The 16,537-nt window shown below is 33.6% G+C and overlaps 1 protein-coding gene across 1 annotated transcript in view; it reads right to left on the reverse strand.

Annotated features, from left to right (window-relative positions):
* Positions 1-16,537, reverse strand: part of LOC149803248 (inactive rhomboid protein 1-like) — a 104,939-nt gene that overhangs the window by 79,026 nt on the left and 9,376 nt on the right. The window contains exons 2-3 of the mRNA XM_089952900.1: positions 8,279-8,442; positions 2,421-2,751 (exon numbers count right to left, since the gene is read on the reverse strand). Of these exons, the coding sequence (XP_089809026.1) occupies positions 2,421-2,751; positions 8,279-8,370 (423 nt within the window). The 5' untranslated portion in view covers positions 8,371-8,442. The remainder of the gene's footprint in view (positions 1-2,420; positions 2,752-8,278; positions 8,443-16,537) is intronic.

Raw genomic sequence — 16,537 nt, forward strand, 5'->3', positions numbered from 1 at the left:
TAGCAAGGACTGGTAAAAAATATGTGCCTGGCTAGTACCAAGTGTAATTCTTCAAAGCCTTATAGAGTCTACACCATATGCTTTGAAGTGAAATAGTCCAGTGTTCATTCATATGAATGCCAAGTAATCAGAGTACCCTAACATATATATTTTTAAAAACTGCCTTCGATGGGTAACTTACATGTTTAAATGGAACAGCACCTCAGGTCATCTATATATGGTCAGCTATCCAGATGAAATTTCATTTGCCATGCTTGAATGCTTTTTGCATAATCCACTAACACTTGCAATGAAAACTTTCAAGTCCACATAACTATAAAAACCACTAACGAAATCAAAGACTCATTCATATAACATGAGCATGGATTGTGACATGCCTCTCAAGCTTAATTTGCTAACAACTTTCCTGGGATGGACATGAGGAGGTCTATTGATGGACAGACAGTATGAAGGATAGATAGTTTCAACCAAATAAATAGGAGAGGATCCATTGTCACATGAAGTAGAGGATAATGGCAAAAGTTGATCCAGATAAATATGATATGATGTAATTAGCTTTAAGTTTGCAGCAAATAAAAATTTATAAGCTCATTACACCTTTTAAATCTTATTACAATAAGGTGCCTAATAGTGAGGGAATACTGTATCTGTACCAAAACTTTCTCTGATTGATGACATAACAAAAGGCACATGGGACTATTTGGTGTATTGAGTGCAAACTTTCCAATACTGTATATGTAACAAGGGTTGCCTAAAAAAATGTCCAATTTTATATATATATATATATATATATATATATATATATATATATATATATATATATATATATATATATATATATATATATACATATACACACACACACACACACACATACAGAGATCTCGAAAACACTTAATTACGCATATTGGGATGCCAATTTTTTTATCTGGGACGCAGAAAATCACTGAGGTGGGAGTCCTCCATACACATGTAATAGGTGTGCGGCAAAATTCAAAGACTTGCCAGTCCTGCTTCAGCCACCTGCTTTGTGGGAAAATGTGTTGATCGATTAGCTGTGTTGATATTTACAATGTGGTCATTTATAAAAGTACACCAAATAAACAACTTTAGCTTTGTTATTGTGTTCATTTCTGAATGTAGCAGATTAAGCAGTGCATGTGACCTCAGAATCAAGACACATTGAGGCTTAGACAAAATGCCATTCGTAAGTGAGTGACAAGTCGCCTAAAAATGTAAACTTCGCCTTCTTCTGTTAGGTACAATGACTGACCATACCATTTTTTTTAAAAAATGCCCCTTCGCCTTAGCTCGGTTAGTTCTAGTGTTGTAGTGAAATGTATTCATCAAGGCATCAGTAGCTAGGCCTAGTTTTAATATCAATTACGTTGACAAACTTTTGCCCATTCACAAAAGGTAGCAACTATCAATTTCCTGCATGCTATCCTTTAATGATAAAACCAACAAACTTGTGTTTTAAGATCAGAATCAGTGATCTGGATATATATTATCTGCCTCTTGTACACTATTTCGTCATAAAATTAGTTTGAAACTGCAAGTGAACCAGTAGGCCTAACAGGAAATAATTGCGGACTTCGCTAGGTCTGGGATGTTCCAGTTTATTAGATTGTCTTTTTTCTTAAATCATCGGGCAAATATATTCAGAAAAAATATACAAATCATTTATACCAAAGACTAGGTATTATTTTATTAAAGATTTAACTTTAAAATGCAAATTATGTAGGTCAGAAACATATGGGACAATACTATGTTGTGGAATTTGCGAGATGTGCTTTACGGTCTAAGCTGTTTTCTGACTTGGCACGTAATTGTGAAAATACGGAAAAAACAGCAAATCAGATATTATTTATTTGCCTAATATTACTAAAATTACGTATGCAAATAAACAAACCATAAATTTGCGATCCTCTCAATGGACTGTTGTAATGAAGCTATATTATGGTGAGTGATTACATTATGAAAACCTCTCCATCTAAAAATAGATGCACTCACGTCTGTGTTGATTCTGTAGGAAAGTAGGGACTGCAACTTATGAAGGTGGGACTCCTAGTTTTAAAATCCTAGCGAGACCTCTGCACATACAAAGACCATGTAAAATCTGATGTCTTCCGTGTAAACATTCCTATAAAGTATACATTTCAAGGGATCTGTGGAACTTGGTGTTATCATACCTGTGAACAGTCCTATATTATAGCAAGGGCCATGAGGCGCTTGCTGTGAACAATCTATCTATGCATACACACTCTATCTATGCATACACACTCTTTCTGAATTGTAAAACATTCAGCAATCAATTTAAAGGTTTAAATCACTATTGCCACCTCTGCCTAATGTATATAAATAAGCACATGAGATGTACTTTAAAATAAATTAAATATGGACAGGTCTGTTTCACTTACTGTAATAGTCTGAAGCCCCTTGAAGGTCATCTTTAGTACGGAATCTTTACGAGTCCTTCTCTGTGGGAATCCTCGTACACTCCTGTATGTACTTGTGCTGGACAGAGGAGTTGTTCTTTGTGAAGCCATACTGTGCTTTCCATGAACTCTTAATGGGTCATAGATGTGTGGAATTGAGGAATCAAGCTCATCAAAGTCTGTAGCTCTTGGTAACTTACCATCCTTGATCTTACCACGATAGTATCGATATCTTCGGTTCTGCCAGCGCGAGTTTTGATCTGGTAATTCATCTCCCAAGCCAAAAAAATCTGCCACACTATGTTTGACAGACCTGCAAAGGAACTTTTAATTTATTCAAATTTTGACAGTATCAATCAGTCTGCAAGTCAAACCTGTATCTTACCTTTCCATAGTTTCTGCACAGAATTTCCATTAAATAATTGTGCATTATTCTGCTGATGCCAATAGGTTCATATTGCTAAAAACAATAATAATAATAATAATAATAAAGCAGAAAAATTTCAAAAGCATTAAAAATTTGATAGAATCTACTGAATATTTTAACTCTGAATATCATTAGGCATATGTTTTGTTTATTTTTATATTATAATGGTATAATCAGTATGGCAGGAAAAAAATTCCCCGTAGAATAGTACTATGATATCTGTTGATACTTTTGCTGAATGGATCTTTGTCCATGACCTAATGTGACTTAAGTCACTGTAATTTAATATGCACAACACAAAAAAGATGTAAATCATAATCAGGGACTGAATAAGTAATAAACCTTGACAAATACAGGAACGATGCAATAATATAAATCCAATCAATTTAATGCACTATACCATTCAAAAACATCCTCAAGCACAGTTTACAATTCAAATAACAATTATCAAACAAAAATCATGTAATTACAAATGTTTGTTATATAATAATAAAACTGTTAAAACCATTTTCAATACACCTGAATAAGATTTTTAAGATGGCAGAAGTAGAAATAAGATTTTCTAGACGGCTGATGTGGCAATATTGGATGTCCTATTGATACCATTTTCATTTAGAATCAACTTGACCTTGCAATGAATGTGGGTGTAAAGTTTCATGGCATTCTTCCATTAAGTTTAGGAGGAGTTGCAATAACAGATTTGTACTAACATATGACAGGAAACAGGCCATCCTATAAGCACTTCTGGGCTTCTGGTCTTAAACCAGTGGAGCTAAAAATCAATGAAAAAATATCAGGGATTTTTTAAATGGTGAATACAACAACATCATGCATTAACAGTTCCATGGCTCAGTTAGGACAGTACTACCATATATACTCACTTATAAGACAAGTCCAACTACAAACTGCACAGACCCAGATCTGACATCGCATTATGTGACAGCAGTTTCTGGTTCTGTACAGTTTGTTAGGAGTTATCAGTAGACAAACAACATGTTAATCTGCAGGCACATTATGATATAACAGATCAGGTAATCTGTTTTTTCAAATTGACTTAATTTATAAGCATGTATGTACAGTACCTTTCACAGACCTCTACATGGCTCATACAGTTTTCATGAGTTTAGTTCAAGGAATTTTCAAGGACTTCTCTAAGAAATGATTACAATAGGTAAATAAACCATCAAATGGAAATGAATATCAATCTATAGATCAATATTCATCTAAATTCAAGCATATTTGCCTGCATGACAATATTAATGCATTTACACATATTTGCTCATGTATACTGCATACATGTACTCAACTATGAACAACACACACCCAGATCTTCTGTCTCATAATGCCCTAGCCATTCAGAATCAATGGTGTTTATTATACTTTGGATATCACGCGAACTGCACAGACCCTGGTCTGTTCACACAATATGTGATGAAAAATCTGGATCTATCCTTTTTTCAGTTGTATCACAGTATGATTTCTATATTGGTACATGTAACTAGTGGCATTCAATCAACTAGGTGCAAAGTCCACCATTACTAATCACAATTTCAAACTAAAAACCACAAAATCATACACAATAACTTGAGAAAGTCTGTCAGTGAAATTTTATAAGTAAAAACTCAAGTGAAGAAATCCTAGAAAGTTCTTTACTTCTAACTTAATCATAATTATAGTTATTGACTCTAAAAAATTGAGTCTTTGAGCATGTGTTTAGTGCTCAAAACATTTGATAACAAAGGTTTAAATCGGTGTCTACAGTGTTCTTTCTCATTTGGGATGTCCAAAATCAAACAATGACTCTTTTGTACAATTTCTAATAATTTTACTCACCATAAAAACAAATGTTGAATTTGTATTATATAAAATCAACAAAAAGTATAAGACAACTCAGTAAAACGCTAGTGATTTATAACCAATATGTTAACACATGGTAGCCATACTCTTAGTTTTCATCACTGGAGTGTACAGAAATACCAGATCAGATTGACTCTTTACCTCGGAATTCAGATTAGAAAAGCACGGCAAACATATTATTCATGTGTAGAATGAAAGATGGGTCAGTTTAAGATGCATACTCCATAGCTCCTCCAATGTTGGTTGATTACTGAATGCATAGTATAACTTGCACTTCATGTAAGCTATGGTATACTTGGAAATCAATTAATTAGTGACAAGTTGCAGGTAATTATAAAAGATCACAACACAATAAACTGTCAACATTTTTTGTAGAAATAGAATATTATAATGTAATCAGAATATTTTGCATACATGTCAAAAATCACTATTTTCATCATCAAAAAAGGCCAACCCTCTAAAGCTGACACCTTCAAATTTAAACCCATTCAAATTTTTATCTATTAATTGTAAGAGCCCCCAAACTTCAAAAGGAGTTAAGAAAGGTGCCTAAGTTTGAATAATTACACTATACATGACATTTCTTTGATGGCGATTATATATAAGACATAGAAGATAGAATGTGATATGCAGGCACCATAAATGATGGCAGGTCATGCTCTGCAAGGGTATTCATTCCAGGGCTGTACAAATATAATTTACCCTGTATATTCATAAACAGGACTACGAATTCCTCTCTAAGACCGCTTTAGGACACTACCATTGCCTTATGATTGGAAATGTAAGTTAAAAATATAGCAACATAATAAAGAGCAATGAAAGTCAAATAAGAATGGCAAGAACAAGTCATGCTATTTTTTGCTTTAATTTAGATTCATAACTTAATAAAATACAGTTAAAGCTGTGTGTGAGTGATTTGAATTTTTAATGTAGATTTAACAATTTTTCAGTCATATCGCTATGATGTCTGCAGTGTGGCAGTTTATAGTGATGTCTAGTACTGTGGTATCATATCCCACAAATCACATTATTCTGACACTAGGCCAACCAGTCCTAACAAAAACCTCTTAATACTGAGTACAAAAGTGAGGCAGCTGCTATTACCAATGTTTTAAGTCTTTGGTATGACTCAGCCAGGGCTCAAACCCGTGACTTCCCACATCTGAGGTGGATGCTCTAACCACTTCAGCCAGTTCAAGCTGAGTTACCTGATTCACCTAAGACAAAACTAAGAACCTGCTGACTAATCACAATCTGTGCATTACACAAAATGTTTTGTTTACAAATAGTTATCAAGAAATAAATTATTTCCAATATGACTATCTCTCGCGTCTTTGTCTTTAATAAATAAATTTTCCACCAAATTTAAATTAGACCTTGTGGCATATCATCCTCTTTTATGTTCTTCCATTATGACATTCGTTCACAGATAGGTTAGTACTCCAGTCTACACTAATGACAAATCCAAATGTTAGTCAAGACTATGAAATTGTTGCTAAGACAAGTAATCATATGAATTATGTCAACAGCATTTGATCTACAATGAAACAAGCAAATGACCAATTTTTGATGTTTTAACAAGAAATGTGTCAACTTTGCTGCAGGACAGTTATCTAAAATATAACACATTTGAATGGTCAAACCCACTGCATGGATCTCACTGTTTTGAATAGTTTTCCTAATCATACCAAAAAACATATCTGCTTAGAAACAAATACCAGATAACTGGTCCATGTTACTGATTTAGAAACAAATACCAGATAACTGGTCCATGTTACTGATTTAGAAACAAATACCAGATAACTGGTCCATGTTACTGATTTAGAAACAAATACCAGATAACTGGTCCATGTTACCGGTTTAGAAACAAATACCAGATAACTGGTCCATGTTACTTATTTTCTAGTCAAGGTGCTACATAGCATGAATCAGTTGTGTATTAAAGATATACTTGATGTAACCCTATTAAAATTTCCTGTTTGTCATTCTTTGTTCAAAGAATAAGAAAACAAGTATTCCTTATAAGTAATTATTTAGTGAATTTATTACATTTAAACCTGTGCATTTGATTTTCAATTTTTAAGAAAATGTATATTACTAGGACTAGATTATTTGTGAGATGATTGCCCCACTGAGACATCTGGACTAGTTTCGGATGTTGGGCAATCTAAGCTGTGCAGCACTGCAATCTACAATTATGTTTAGCATTTGTCCCAATCCAGTTTATCTTGGCGTCAAGCCATGATGTTTATTCACCAAGCTTGTTAGAAAAATGTTTTTGCTCATAATTTCTGATAGGTTTTGATAAATGTCAATTAATAATATTGCATAATAATGCTGAAAATCCAACAGTAAATCTCAAGGTTATTCTTTTCAAAGCCACATCTCATGAACTAGTAGATGTTTACACAGATCCTGCACTTCAATCATTTATATCAAAGAATTTTAAGAACTGCACAAATCAACAACTCCCTTTGCAGATTTAATTATATAGCAACATCAAAAACATTAATAATAATAATAATAATAATAATATTAATAACAACAACAACAACAAATCACAATTAAAAAAGGTGATCCCCTGAAAAGAGATTACAGTCTTCTTTATAAAGATAATTGAGGCCCTTTTAACATCTTAGAAGAAATACTAATGTTCTTTAGTGGAAAAATACTGAAGCTTTTAGTGACCTGCAGGCTTTTGATGGTCTATTTGAAGTCAGGGTCTATTAAATGATATGGACTCATAAATGGTAGTCATTTAAAGACAACAAAATCTGAGGGTGCATTTAGACAATACAAACTGATGAAAGAAAATGCTCTTGATCAGTCTGTCTTAATGTTTCTTACAGCTTTTATTGTTCTGCAATATGAACTTCCTTGGTTTATGACAAATAATAACATATACAATTATCGTGAAAGCCACTGACTTTGAAAATTAGAGATTCTAAATAACAGATAATGAACTGCATCTTCAAATTTCGACTGATAATAAGTGATAGCACTAAAAGTGCTGATTAATGAATTTTAATTACACATTTAGGTCAGCTTTAATGAAAAGAAATTGAGAAAAGGATAAGTTACACAAAGAAAGGAAGACAGAGGGACATGAAGGAAAAAAGACAGATTTCACCATATCAAATAATCATAGAGATAAATGTGACAAGATTTTTCTTTACTCATAAACAGATGCACATTCAAATATAAACAGTAAAAATGAATGTTGTGGGAATATACCAAGCTTATTTCTTACAAGTCTAATCAGCAAGCATTTCTGAGCCAGAAAATGGATGGCGATTTAAAAGATTAAATTTATATGCTTGAATATATTGTGCTTGCTTATCTATTGTTGCCTTGTTTGCAGCTAAACTGATTTCACAATCACTGTCTTTTTGTCCATACATGTACCTCTATGCCCATGCAATTACCAACACATACATACATCTGTTACATGTACCTCTATGCCCATGCAATTACCAACACATACATACATCTGTTACATGTGTACAGGTAAGGTACATATATGTTACATGTGTACAGGTAAGGTACATATACTTACCTTCCTATTTTTCTGAGTGTGCTGGTCTGCCTGACATTTTCCCCCTGGGCGCTGCGACTAGTAGCGGGTGGGGCACTGATCTGTCTCTGCATGACTCAACTCTCACCTAACTCAAATTTACTATGGGAAAATTATAGCTTGCCTGATCCCCACCGTAACATCAACTGCAAAACAAACAAATAATTTTAGGAATTACTTTTGAAAAATTCACACTCTCATTTAATCACTTGATATTAAGTTCAGTAAAACTATACAGTATTACAGAAAAAGTCATAGGTGATCCATATGCATTTTCTCTTCTTAAATTAAATATAAATTATTGTTTTGAAATTTAATACTAATTTTGTTTAACCAAAGTCTATTCAATCCTTTTTATTGAATACTGCATCTCACCTTTACTAGGTTGATCTCGTCCAAAAACTTCCACATACTTTAACATTCAGTCTGCCATATGAACTGTATTTGGTGTGTAAATAATGACCTTCCAAACAAATATGGATGGATGAAGATTCAAATAAAGTGAATAAGTTGCCATGCATTTAATGGTATCAAATTCTAAAAAATGACAATGATTATTGAAATAGTTGAGGTAAATGTCTGCATGATCTATTTGACTTTTATTGTAGTACCATATATACTCGCTTACTAAGTCAGGTACAATTGCATAATGTACCAGCAAATCTGGGTCTATGAAGTTTGTTAGGAGTAATCAGTAGAACAAACATCACATCTCAAATCTGTTCTCTGCCCACTAGAGGACATCTGTCAGATGCTGCATGGAACTGGTTGCCACGTGATATTTAATTAAAGTTACAAGAATTATCTTTTTTATGGTCAGAGAGAATAATATTCCTTCCATTGCCATTTTTATTATTTGCTGCTAATAATCAAGAACAAGTAAACACCACGATGCAACCAGTTCTGTGTGTCAACTGGTACAATATCTATATAACTTTTCCATTATGCCTAATATTTGGAATTTGAAAAAATCTCAAAAATGCTCTATGGTATGAAATATAAGTATGATGAATAATGATAGAACATTATTTAATGTTTAACTGGCTTTCAAAAGGACAAAAAGTACATGAAAAATACATCCCATTATTTTACAACATATCTGGATTAAATTCTCAGTCTCATAAGAACGCATTAGAGAGAGAAAATATCTTCCAGTAACAATCCTAAAAACATTATATCATAATGTACTCTACCATCTGCAAACTAGTTTTTCATACGAGTTACTTTCATTACTTTCTGTTGTTCTTTGACTTAACAAATATGTGTATGCAGGGCTCTCAGGGACTCGAGCCTCCAAGGTCAAATACATTTGAAATTCTCAAAAAGATGTACACTTTCTCCCTGTAACCAGTCCCTGTGACTATGCAAATTAGCACAATGGGCTCACCCAATGCATCCTTCAAAACATCTCAGTAGCTATTGTGAGCCAGTTAAGTATTACCTGAAATGGTGGTTTATACATGACCTCTTTTGCCTTTAATTGCTGCTATCTAAACTGCCCAAGGGATAGTTTTACATCAGCTCTAATCATGACTGTTTACCATTTATACATTCTACATGTCATGGGCATATATTAAAAGTGGTGGGGTGTGGGGGTTGGGGGAATCTTTCTACTTTTGAAGATTACTGAAAATTGTGTTTTCTTGAAACACAAATATGTCAGAGGGTTTGGGGGTACAAACCATATTTTTAGTATGACATACCATCCTTCAATTTGATTAAAATCAGATCTCAATTTCACGTAGGGCAGTGGTGATCCGATTTAGATTGCACCATGTTATGGCAGCTATGTCAGCATCTTGAAAATACATTTACACATTTCATCAGTGTGATCAATGTTTCCTCAGGCAAATTAGACATTTTTTTACAAGCCAGACAGGCACCTCACTTAGAATACAGGACAGACAAAATCTAAAATTAGAAGTGCTCCAGGCATTGGGCTATCAGATTTTTTGAGCACTGACTGCAATGATTATCTTATGAAAAAAGACATAATCCTCGTCACTCTAATTATCTTGTGAAAATGACATAATCCTCGTCACTCTAATTATCTTGTGAAAATGACATCCCTTCTAAAGGCTACTTAGTCTTAACCTGAGTATGTATGTAAGCACCTGCAATTGATGCACTTTTTTTCTTCTTCTACTTCTTCTTGTTTTTGTTCTTGGGCTTAACGCCATTTTTCAGCACAAGATAGGCTATACATGGTGGCCAGTATAACTGGTGGATGAAGAACCCTGGAAAACCCAGGGAAGAACCACTGACCCACGAGAAGCTACTGGCAGGCTTTCCCATGTATCCACACTATCCGAGCCTGAGACTCAAACCAACGCAGAGCTGAGATGGCAGTGATCCGGAACGGTGAGTGCTTTAGACCACTCGGGGCCCCTTTTCTTGTTGTAACTGCATTTCACATTGGTGATGATGCTTAAGTAAACAAATAATTAAATAACTGCTAATTAAATACCAAACATACTTGCTCATAAGTCAAGTCAAACTCATAGATCCTGATCTACCATAACATAGTGTACCTGCAGATCAGGGTCTGTAGTGTTTATTCTACTTACTTTGCATTACAAACTATACAGACCCCGATTTGCCAGCACATTATGCAATGACAGACCTGGATCCATGCAGTTTGCAGTTGGACTCTTCTTATAAGCCAGTATATAAGGGGTATGTGTAATTTATGCTTGGGCACTCCAGTATCAGTAGACTCATTTGAAAAAAGTGCAGATAAGTTCATCAACTCATAAAAATGGATTCACAAAATCTGTTTTCATTTTCAGCAAATGGACTTATGAAAATGACAATAATGGTAATTAAAAGCAAAAAATAGATGAAAGTGTCAGTACAAGTGAAAATAATAATGAGAACTTCAATTCAGAATATATATATAGTGCTGACTCCATCTTGCAAATGTTGAAGGACACTGATATAAATGGTGGCAGAATAATGTGAGAATTAGAGACCTGAGTGGTTGATGAGTATTCTTATGGATGAGAAAGGCAGAATCAGTGGGTGCATTAAAACAAACATGTAAGTTGTGTAAGACTGCTGGAAAGTAAATTCATTTCATCAAAAAATAAAAATACTTTCTTGCAGTATCAGCTTTCAGCCACCATGAATTTAACCCAGACCATTTAATCATGGGCCTCTAAAATCCTATCACAGTTATAAGAAAATGACAGAATATCAGAGGAAGGAGAATAATTAAAAAAACACACACACATGGTAAGCAATGCAATCTGACCTATAATTGCATTATCTGGAATGCAATGGAAGCTGGTACTGGAATGCGCTGGAAGCCAAGAATGCCAAAATCAGTTTAAAGGTATAATAAGTATCTTGAATGAAATGAAGCTACCTAAATAATTTATTCAATATTATTATATTTTTATTCATTTCATTAAAGAAACATACCTCAAGTTAGTCTAATTTTGGCATTCCCAGCTTCCATTGCATTCCAGCCAACTCAATTGTACATCAATGGAACTTGAAAACATGCTTTTTTTTCTGTCAGGATTCAAATTTATTATTAAAAAAACCCATCAGAGTAAGTACAGTCTGACTAAAGCAACATGACTTTAATCTGTAGAAAAGCATTGATATGGGCTGTCAAGTGCAGTGCTAAAAAAATCCATTAGCCCAATGCCCGCGACACCTATATCGGGCTTGACCTGTATTCTAAGTGATGTGCACATCAGGCTTGTCGAATCCTAATTTTTTAAATGAAACTTTGATTACACTGATGAAATGCGTAAATGTATTTTTAAGATGATGACATACTGCCATAACCACAGGGGTTCATGTCACTGCTTAAAATTTAACTATCAGTCATACATATAATATAAAAAAAATAACTAATATTTTATACTAACATATGATGGAGATTAAATTGTAAGCAATGATACAAGGCCCTGTACACTGACACAGTCATGTTTCGAGAAAACAAAATTTTCAATGATCTTCAAAAATAGAAGAAGAAAAAAACAACCACTTTCAATATATACCCATTACATGTAGCATGTATAAATGATAAATAGTCATGATTGGAGCAAATGTAAAACTATCCCTTTGGCAGTTTGAAAAGAGGCAATTAAAGGCAAAGAGGTCAGATATAAACTACCGTTTCACCTGTTACTTAATTGGCTGACAATAGCTAGTGAGATGAATTTGAAGACTGCAGTGGGTGATCAGGAAATGGAACAGCCCATAGAGGTAAATCAAAGAGATGCTAGATGCATATAAAAAACCAAAGGTTATTACATATCACTGACTTGAACGTGATTGTTTAAGCTGCTATGTATTATAATTTTGACAAGTTTGTGAACAGCAGCAATATTTCTTTGAAGTTGAATTTTACTGCATATATAGAATTCAAAGATGATCATTTCAGTTGTCAGAATAGTACTCAAGCGTAATTCATTTTTTTGAAGCCGATTAACTATCAGCAAAACCCAACAAAAAATAAATTTCAGAACCCTTGTTTGATGGAGTTTTACCTTGTGAAGTATGCAAACCAAAAAAAGACGAACAAAAGAAAGATGGTGGGGGGCTATTATTTCTTTGCACATACTGCAAACAACACATCAACATACATCAACTCAGTTCTGACCAGGATTCACTCAGAGAATCCAGCAGAGAAGTTTAAACACCAGAACCATCCAGCCCCTACAGAGTGTATTGAACACAAAATACACTTGCATTACCTTCAAACCCTTTTGAACCCTATTGAATTTATATTCAAATTGTAGCTATTCCAACATTGTGTGACAATATTAGAAAAGGGGATATTTTGCGCATGTGGAAATTGGAATCTGTGCTTGTGGAATTTCAGTCAGGGCTTGTGAGTCTATTTAAGTCACCAGCCCTGGGCCTGTGTCAAAAAAAAAATTCTTTGAGCACTGAAGTGTGTGATATATTCCTGAAAATTATACTTCTCATTCTGGTGTTAGCTGACCACAGAACATGCTATGCAGTGCAATTATTTAGACAGTAAGACAGCAACATAAAAAACAAATGTAATAGGAGAGGTGTCTTACATTGTAGGACTACTAAAACTAGTGGAAAACAGAAACTTTAGGGTGCAAAGATGCACCAAATTGCACAGAAACACTGGACTGCAATGAAAGCACTGAAATGCACTTCATTTATATCATATATACCAATGTGTATATTGGTTGTGTATGCAAAATTTAATATTAGTTATATAACAAATTAATATGGATTTTCTTTACTGCAAGTGATGCATTTACAAATGTTTAAGACACATTACTGATTGGTAATATATACTTTAATGATGATAAGTACATAAAAATGTGAAACCATTTTCGATTGGTCAAATAAAATTTATTTTGATAACGGTAGTGACCACAAGAACTTATGCTCAGATTTGCATGCCTTTGAATTTTTTCTCTGTACCTCCCCTGCTTGATTTGATACAAAAAACATATTCAAAGTGATAAAACAACACAGGTCTTTTTTAATTGATTTGTTAATGCAACAAACACTTCCCCAAGTTGCTGATCAAAACAAAGCCGACATGTAATTAGGTTCTCACAGAAGTACTCACGGGTTTTGATGTGACAGTCGATTGACTCTTTTCATGTTTTCATAGAACAAAATATGTTGTGATTATAATGTTTACACTGAAATGGAATTAAAGGATTAGAACGTGACTTTCGCATACCAAGACATTTAACTGGAATTTATTTCATTCGCTGTTGCCACCTGTTAGCATTTACCAGAAGTTTTCATTGATCGATATTTCACCAGACTGTTTATTTACAGTGTATTGACAACTATTTATCATTAAAAAAAACCCTGCATAATATATATCTTATTTAGAAGTTGCAAATTTCACAATATGGATTCTATCTTTACGGGCATCAATCACCATTTTCAATGATAAAACAAGCGATGTATCAAGGTTTAATTTACCGATTATTATCTTAATTTTTTCATGTTCAGCATATTTTAAAGATATTTAAAATATATTTTCATTGGAAAAAAATCAGGAGCCACGCCAGACTACGCGTAATAAGCGGGATCATGAGTTATCCGGGCGCGAGTTATTGAGGGAGTTGTACATATATATATATATATATATATATATATATATATATATACACATGTATATATATGAAATTAATTCCTTAAAATATACTAAGTAATTAACACATTGCCATACTATATATTCCAGAGGACAATTTTCTACTAAAGGGTGGTCCAACTGCAGTCACGCAGGCCAAATGTGGCTCGGAATATTTTATGTGGCCCGTGCTCATCCAATAATTAGTGCTATACCTATAATATAAATCAGCAAACATGGCCATGAACATTACATTTTTGGTCATTTGGCCCACAGGGTTGAAGAAGACAGACCACCCTGTTCTAGTATATATGTTTATATACACTGCATTGCATAACCAATCATAAAATTATACTATATAAATCTCATTAATATGAAATCTGAACATGATCAAAAAATATGTACAAGAAAGGTGGGCATTTAAAGATATCAATTTAGTAGCAATCAAACAGTCAATTTGGGGTGTATGCGATTTTTAAAATCAGTTTCAAAATAGCGAGCTGATTCAAACAAATTAGTAGTATACAGTGTATATGGGTATATACATCGGATTCCAGAAATTACCATGCGACAAATAGCGCATTCTTTGCAATATACCATACATAAAATTATGCTATTTGTTTGCCTTAGTCTTTTTATTTGTCACTGATCATTCATTTATTTTCTATTTCCTTTGTTCTGGTTTCTTTCTGTGTGTCCTTGGAGCCAAGAATTCTGACTGTCCATCTGAAGATGTCAGGTATTTACTGTCTGTAAGAATGAAGATTCTGAATTTTTTTTGTGTATCTTTGTTTGGTAGTTTGTGCCACCCATTCAGTCTTTGAAATTGTCTCTGACTGTCAGTGAGTCAGTTTTCACCAGTCTGATTAATACACTCCTCAAGTTTTTTAAATGTCCGTCAAAGAAATCAATTAAATAATATACAACTTCTGTCAGAGGCTTCGATTTCCACTCTACAATCTGCTTTAACGTATGGTTAATGGACTCACAATTGTTGTTGGTCCATTCGTCATCAGTCTAATCCAGTCATATTGGCCTGTTTACCTTGGTTAGCAAACGGATTTCTGAGTCTTGACTGAAAATAGTCAATACATTTTTAAGAAACTTTTGACAGAAAGTCTCCAAGTTGTCACATTTCTCCTCAAAACAAATTGTGTCATCAGCATCCAAAATTCCTCTAAATCCAAATATTTTGGCCAAAACAAAGATTTCAGTCCTCTTTTGTCAACAGCATCATCTTTAAGCCAACGCATAATGTTTTTGCAAAGGTGTCTGGTCCATAAGGCATGAGTCAAATCTGGAAATGCAGTCATTATGGCTTTGACCACTGCCATTTTGTTATTGGTCCCAATTACAAGTTTAGTCAATTATGTGTCTACTAACTTCAGCTTCTTTGGAAAAACAGTGGAAAGAAGCTCGATTGCTTTCATGTAATTTTCTACAGAAGTTCAACTGGAACATACATTTCTGTAACAGTTGTCAATACAATCTTACAGTAAACTGAAATCACAAAATCTGGCGACATATGTAGCATTAAATCAAAATGTTTGAACTTTGCATTACACGTACAGTTCCATAACTGGACTTGTCTTTAAGCATGAATTTAGGATTTGTATGTGATTTGTATGTGTTTTCTTTTCTTGAATGTCCAATTAAATGATCTGTTCTTTTTGAGACTTTCTGATAGCCACATATTTTATCATGTGTTGTAATATTGTGTGTTTCAACATTCCTTTCTACCCAGCTTTTTATGTCTTGTGATCTACTCTAGGAAAACAAAGGCATGGAAATTATGAAAAAATGTGTGCTGCTATTCTAGGAATGCATCATAAATTGTACTGTTAACTTTGACAGCCATTGTGTGCAATTCTGTTGTGGTATAAGGTTCCTTGTTGAAAAGTGAATATCTATTTAAGCATGTTGATACAGTTCAGTGCTTATTTGCTGCTGTTATTCTAGAAATGTACTGTTAAATTTATTTCACAGCCATGATGTGCAATATGTTGTTGTAGTGTAAGGTATATGTGTAGAATCTAATATTAGAATTTAATAATCATGTATTATTACTAATTGTTGTTACTATTAATAGATTTATAAATCTGAAATTGCATTAGCATTGTTTTGTCTTTTGTTGCTAATGCTAGTTA

This window comes from Sinohyriopsis cumingii, chromosome 3 (genome assembly GCF_028554795.1).
Source record: "Sinohyriopsis cumingii isolate HCF-2022 chromosome 3, ASM2855479v2, whole genome shotgun sequence".
Taxonomy (NCBI): domain Eukaryota; kingdom Metazoa; phylum Mollusca; class Bivalvia; order Unionida; family Unionidae; genus Sinohyriopsis; species Sinohyriopsis cumingii.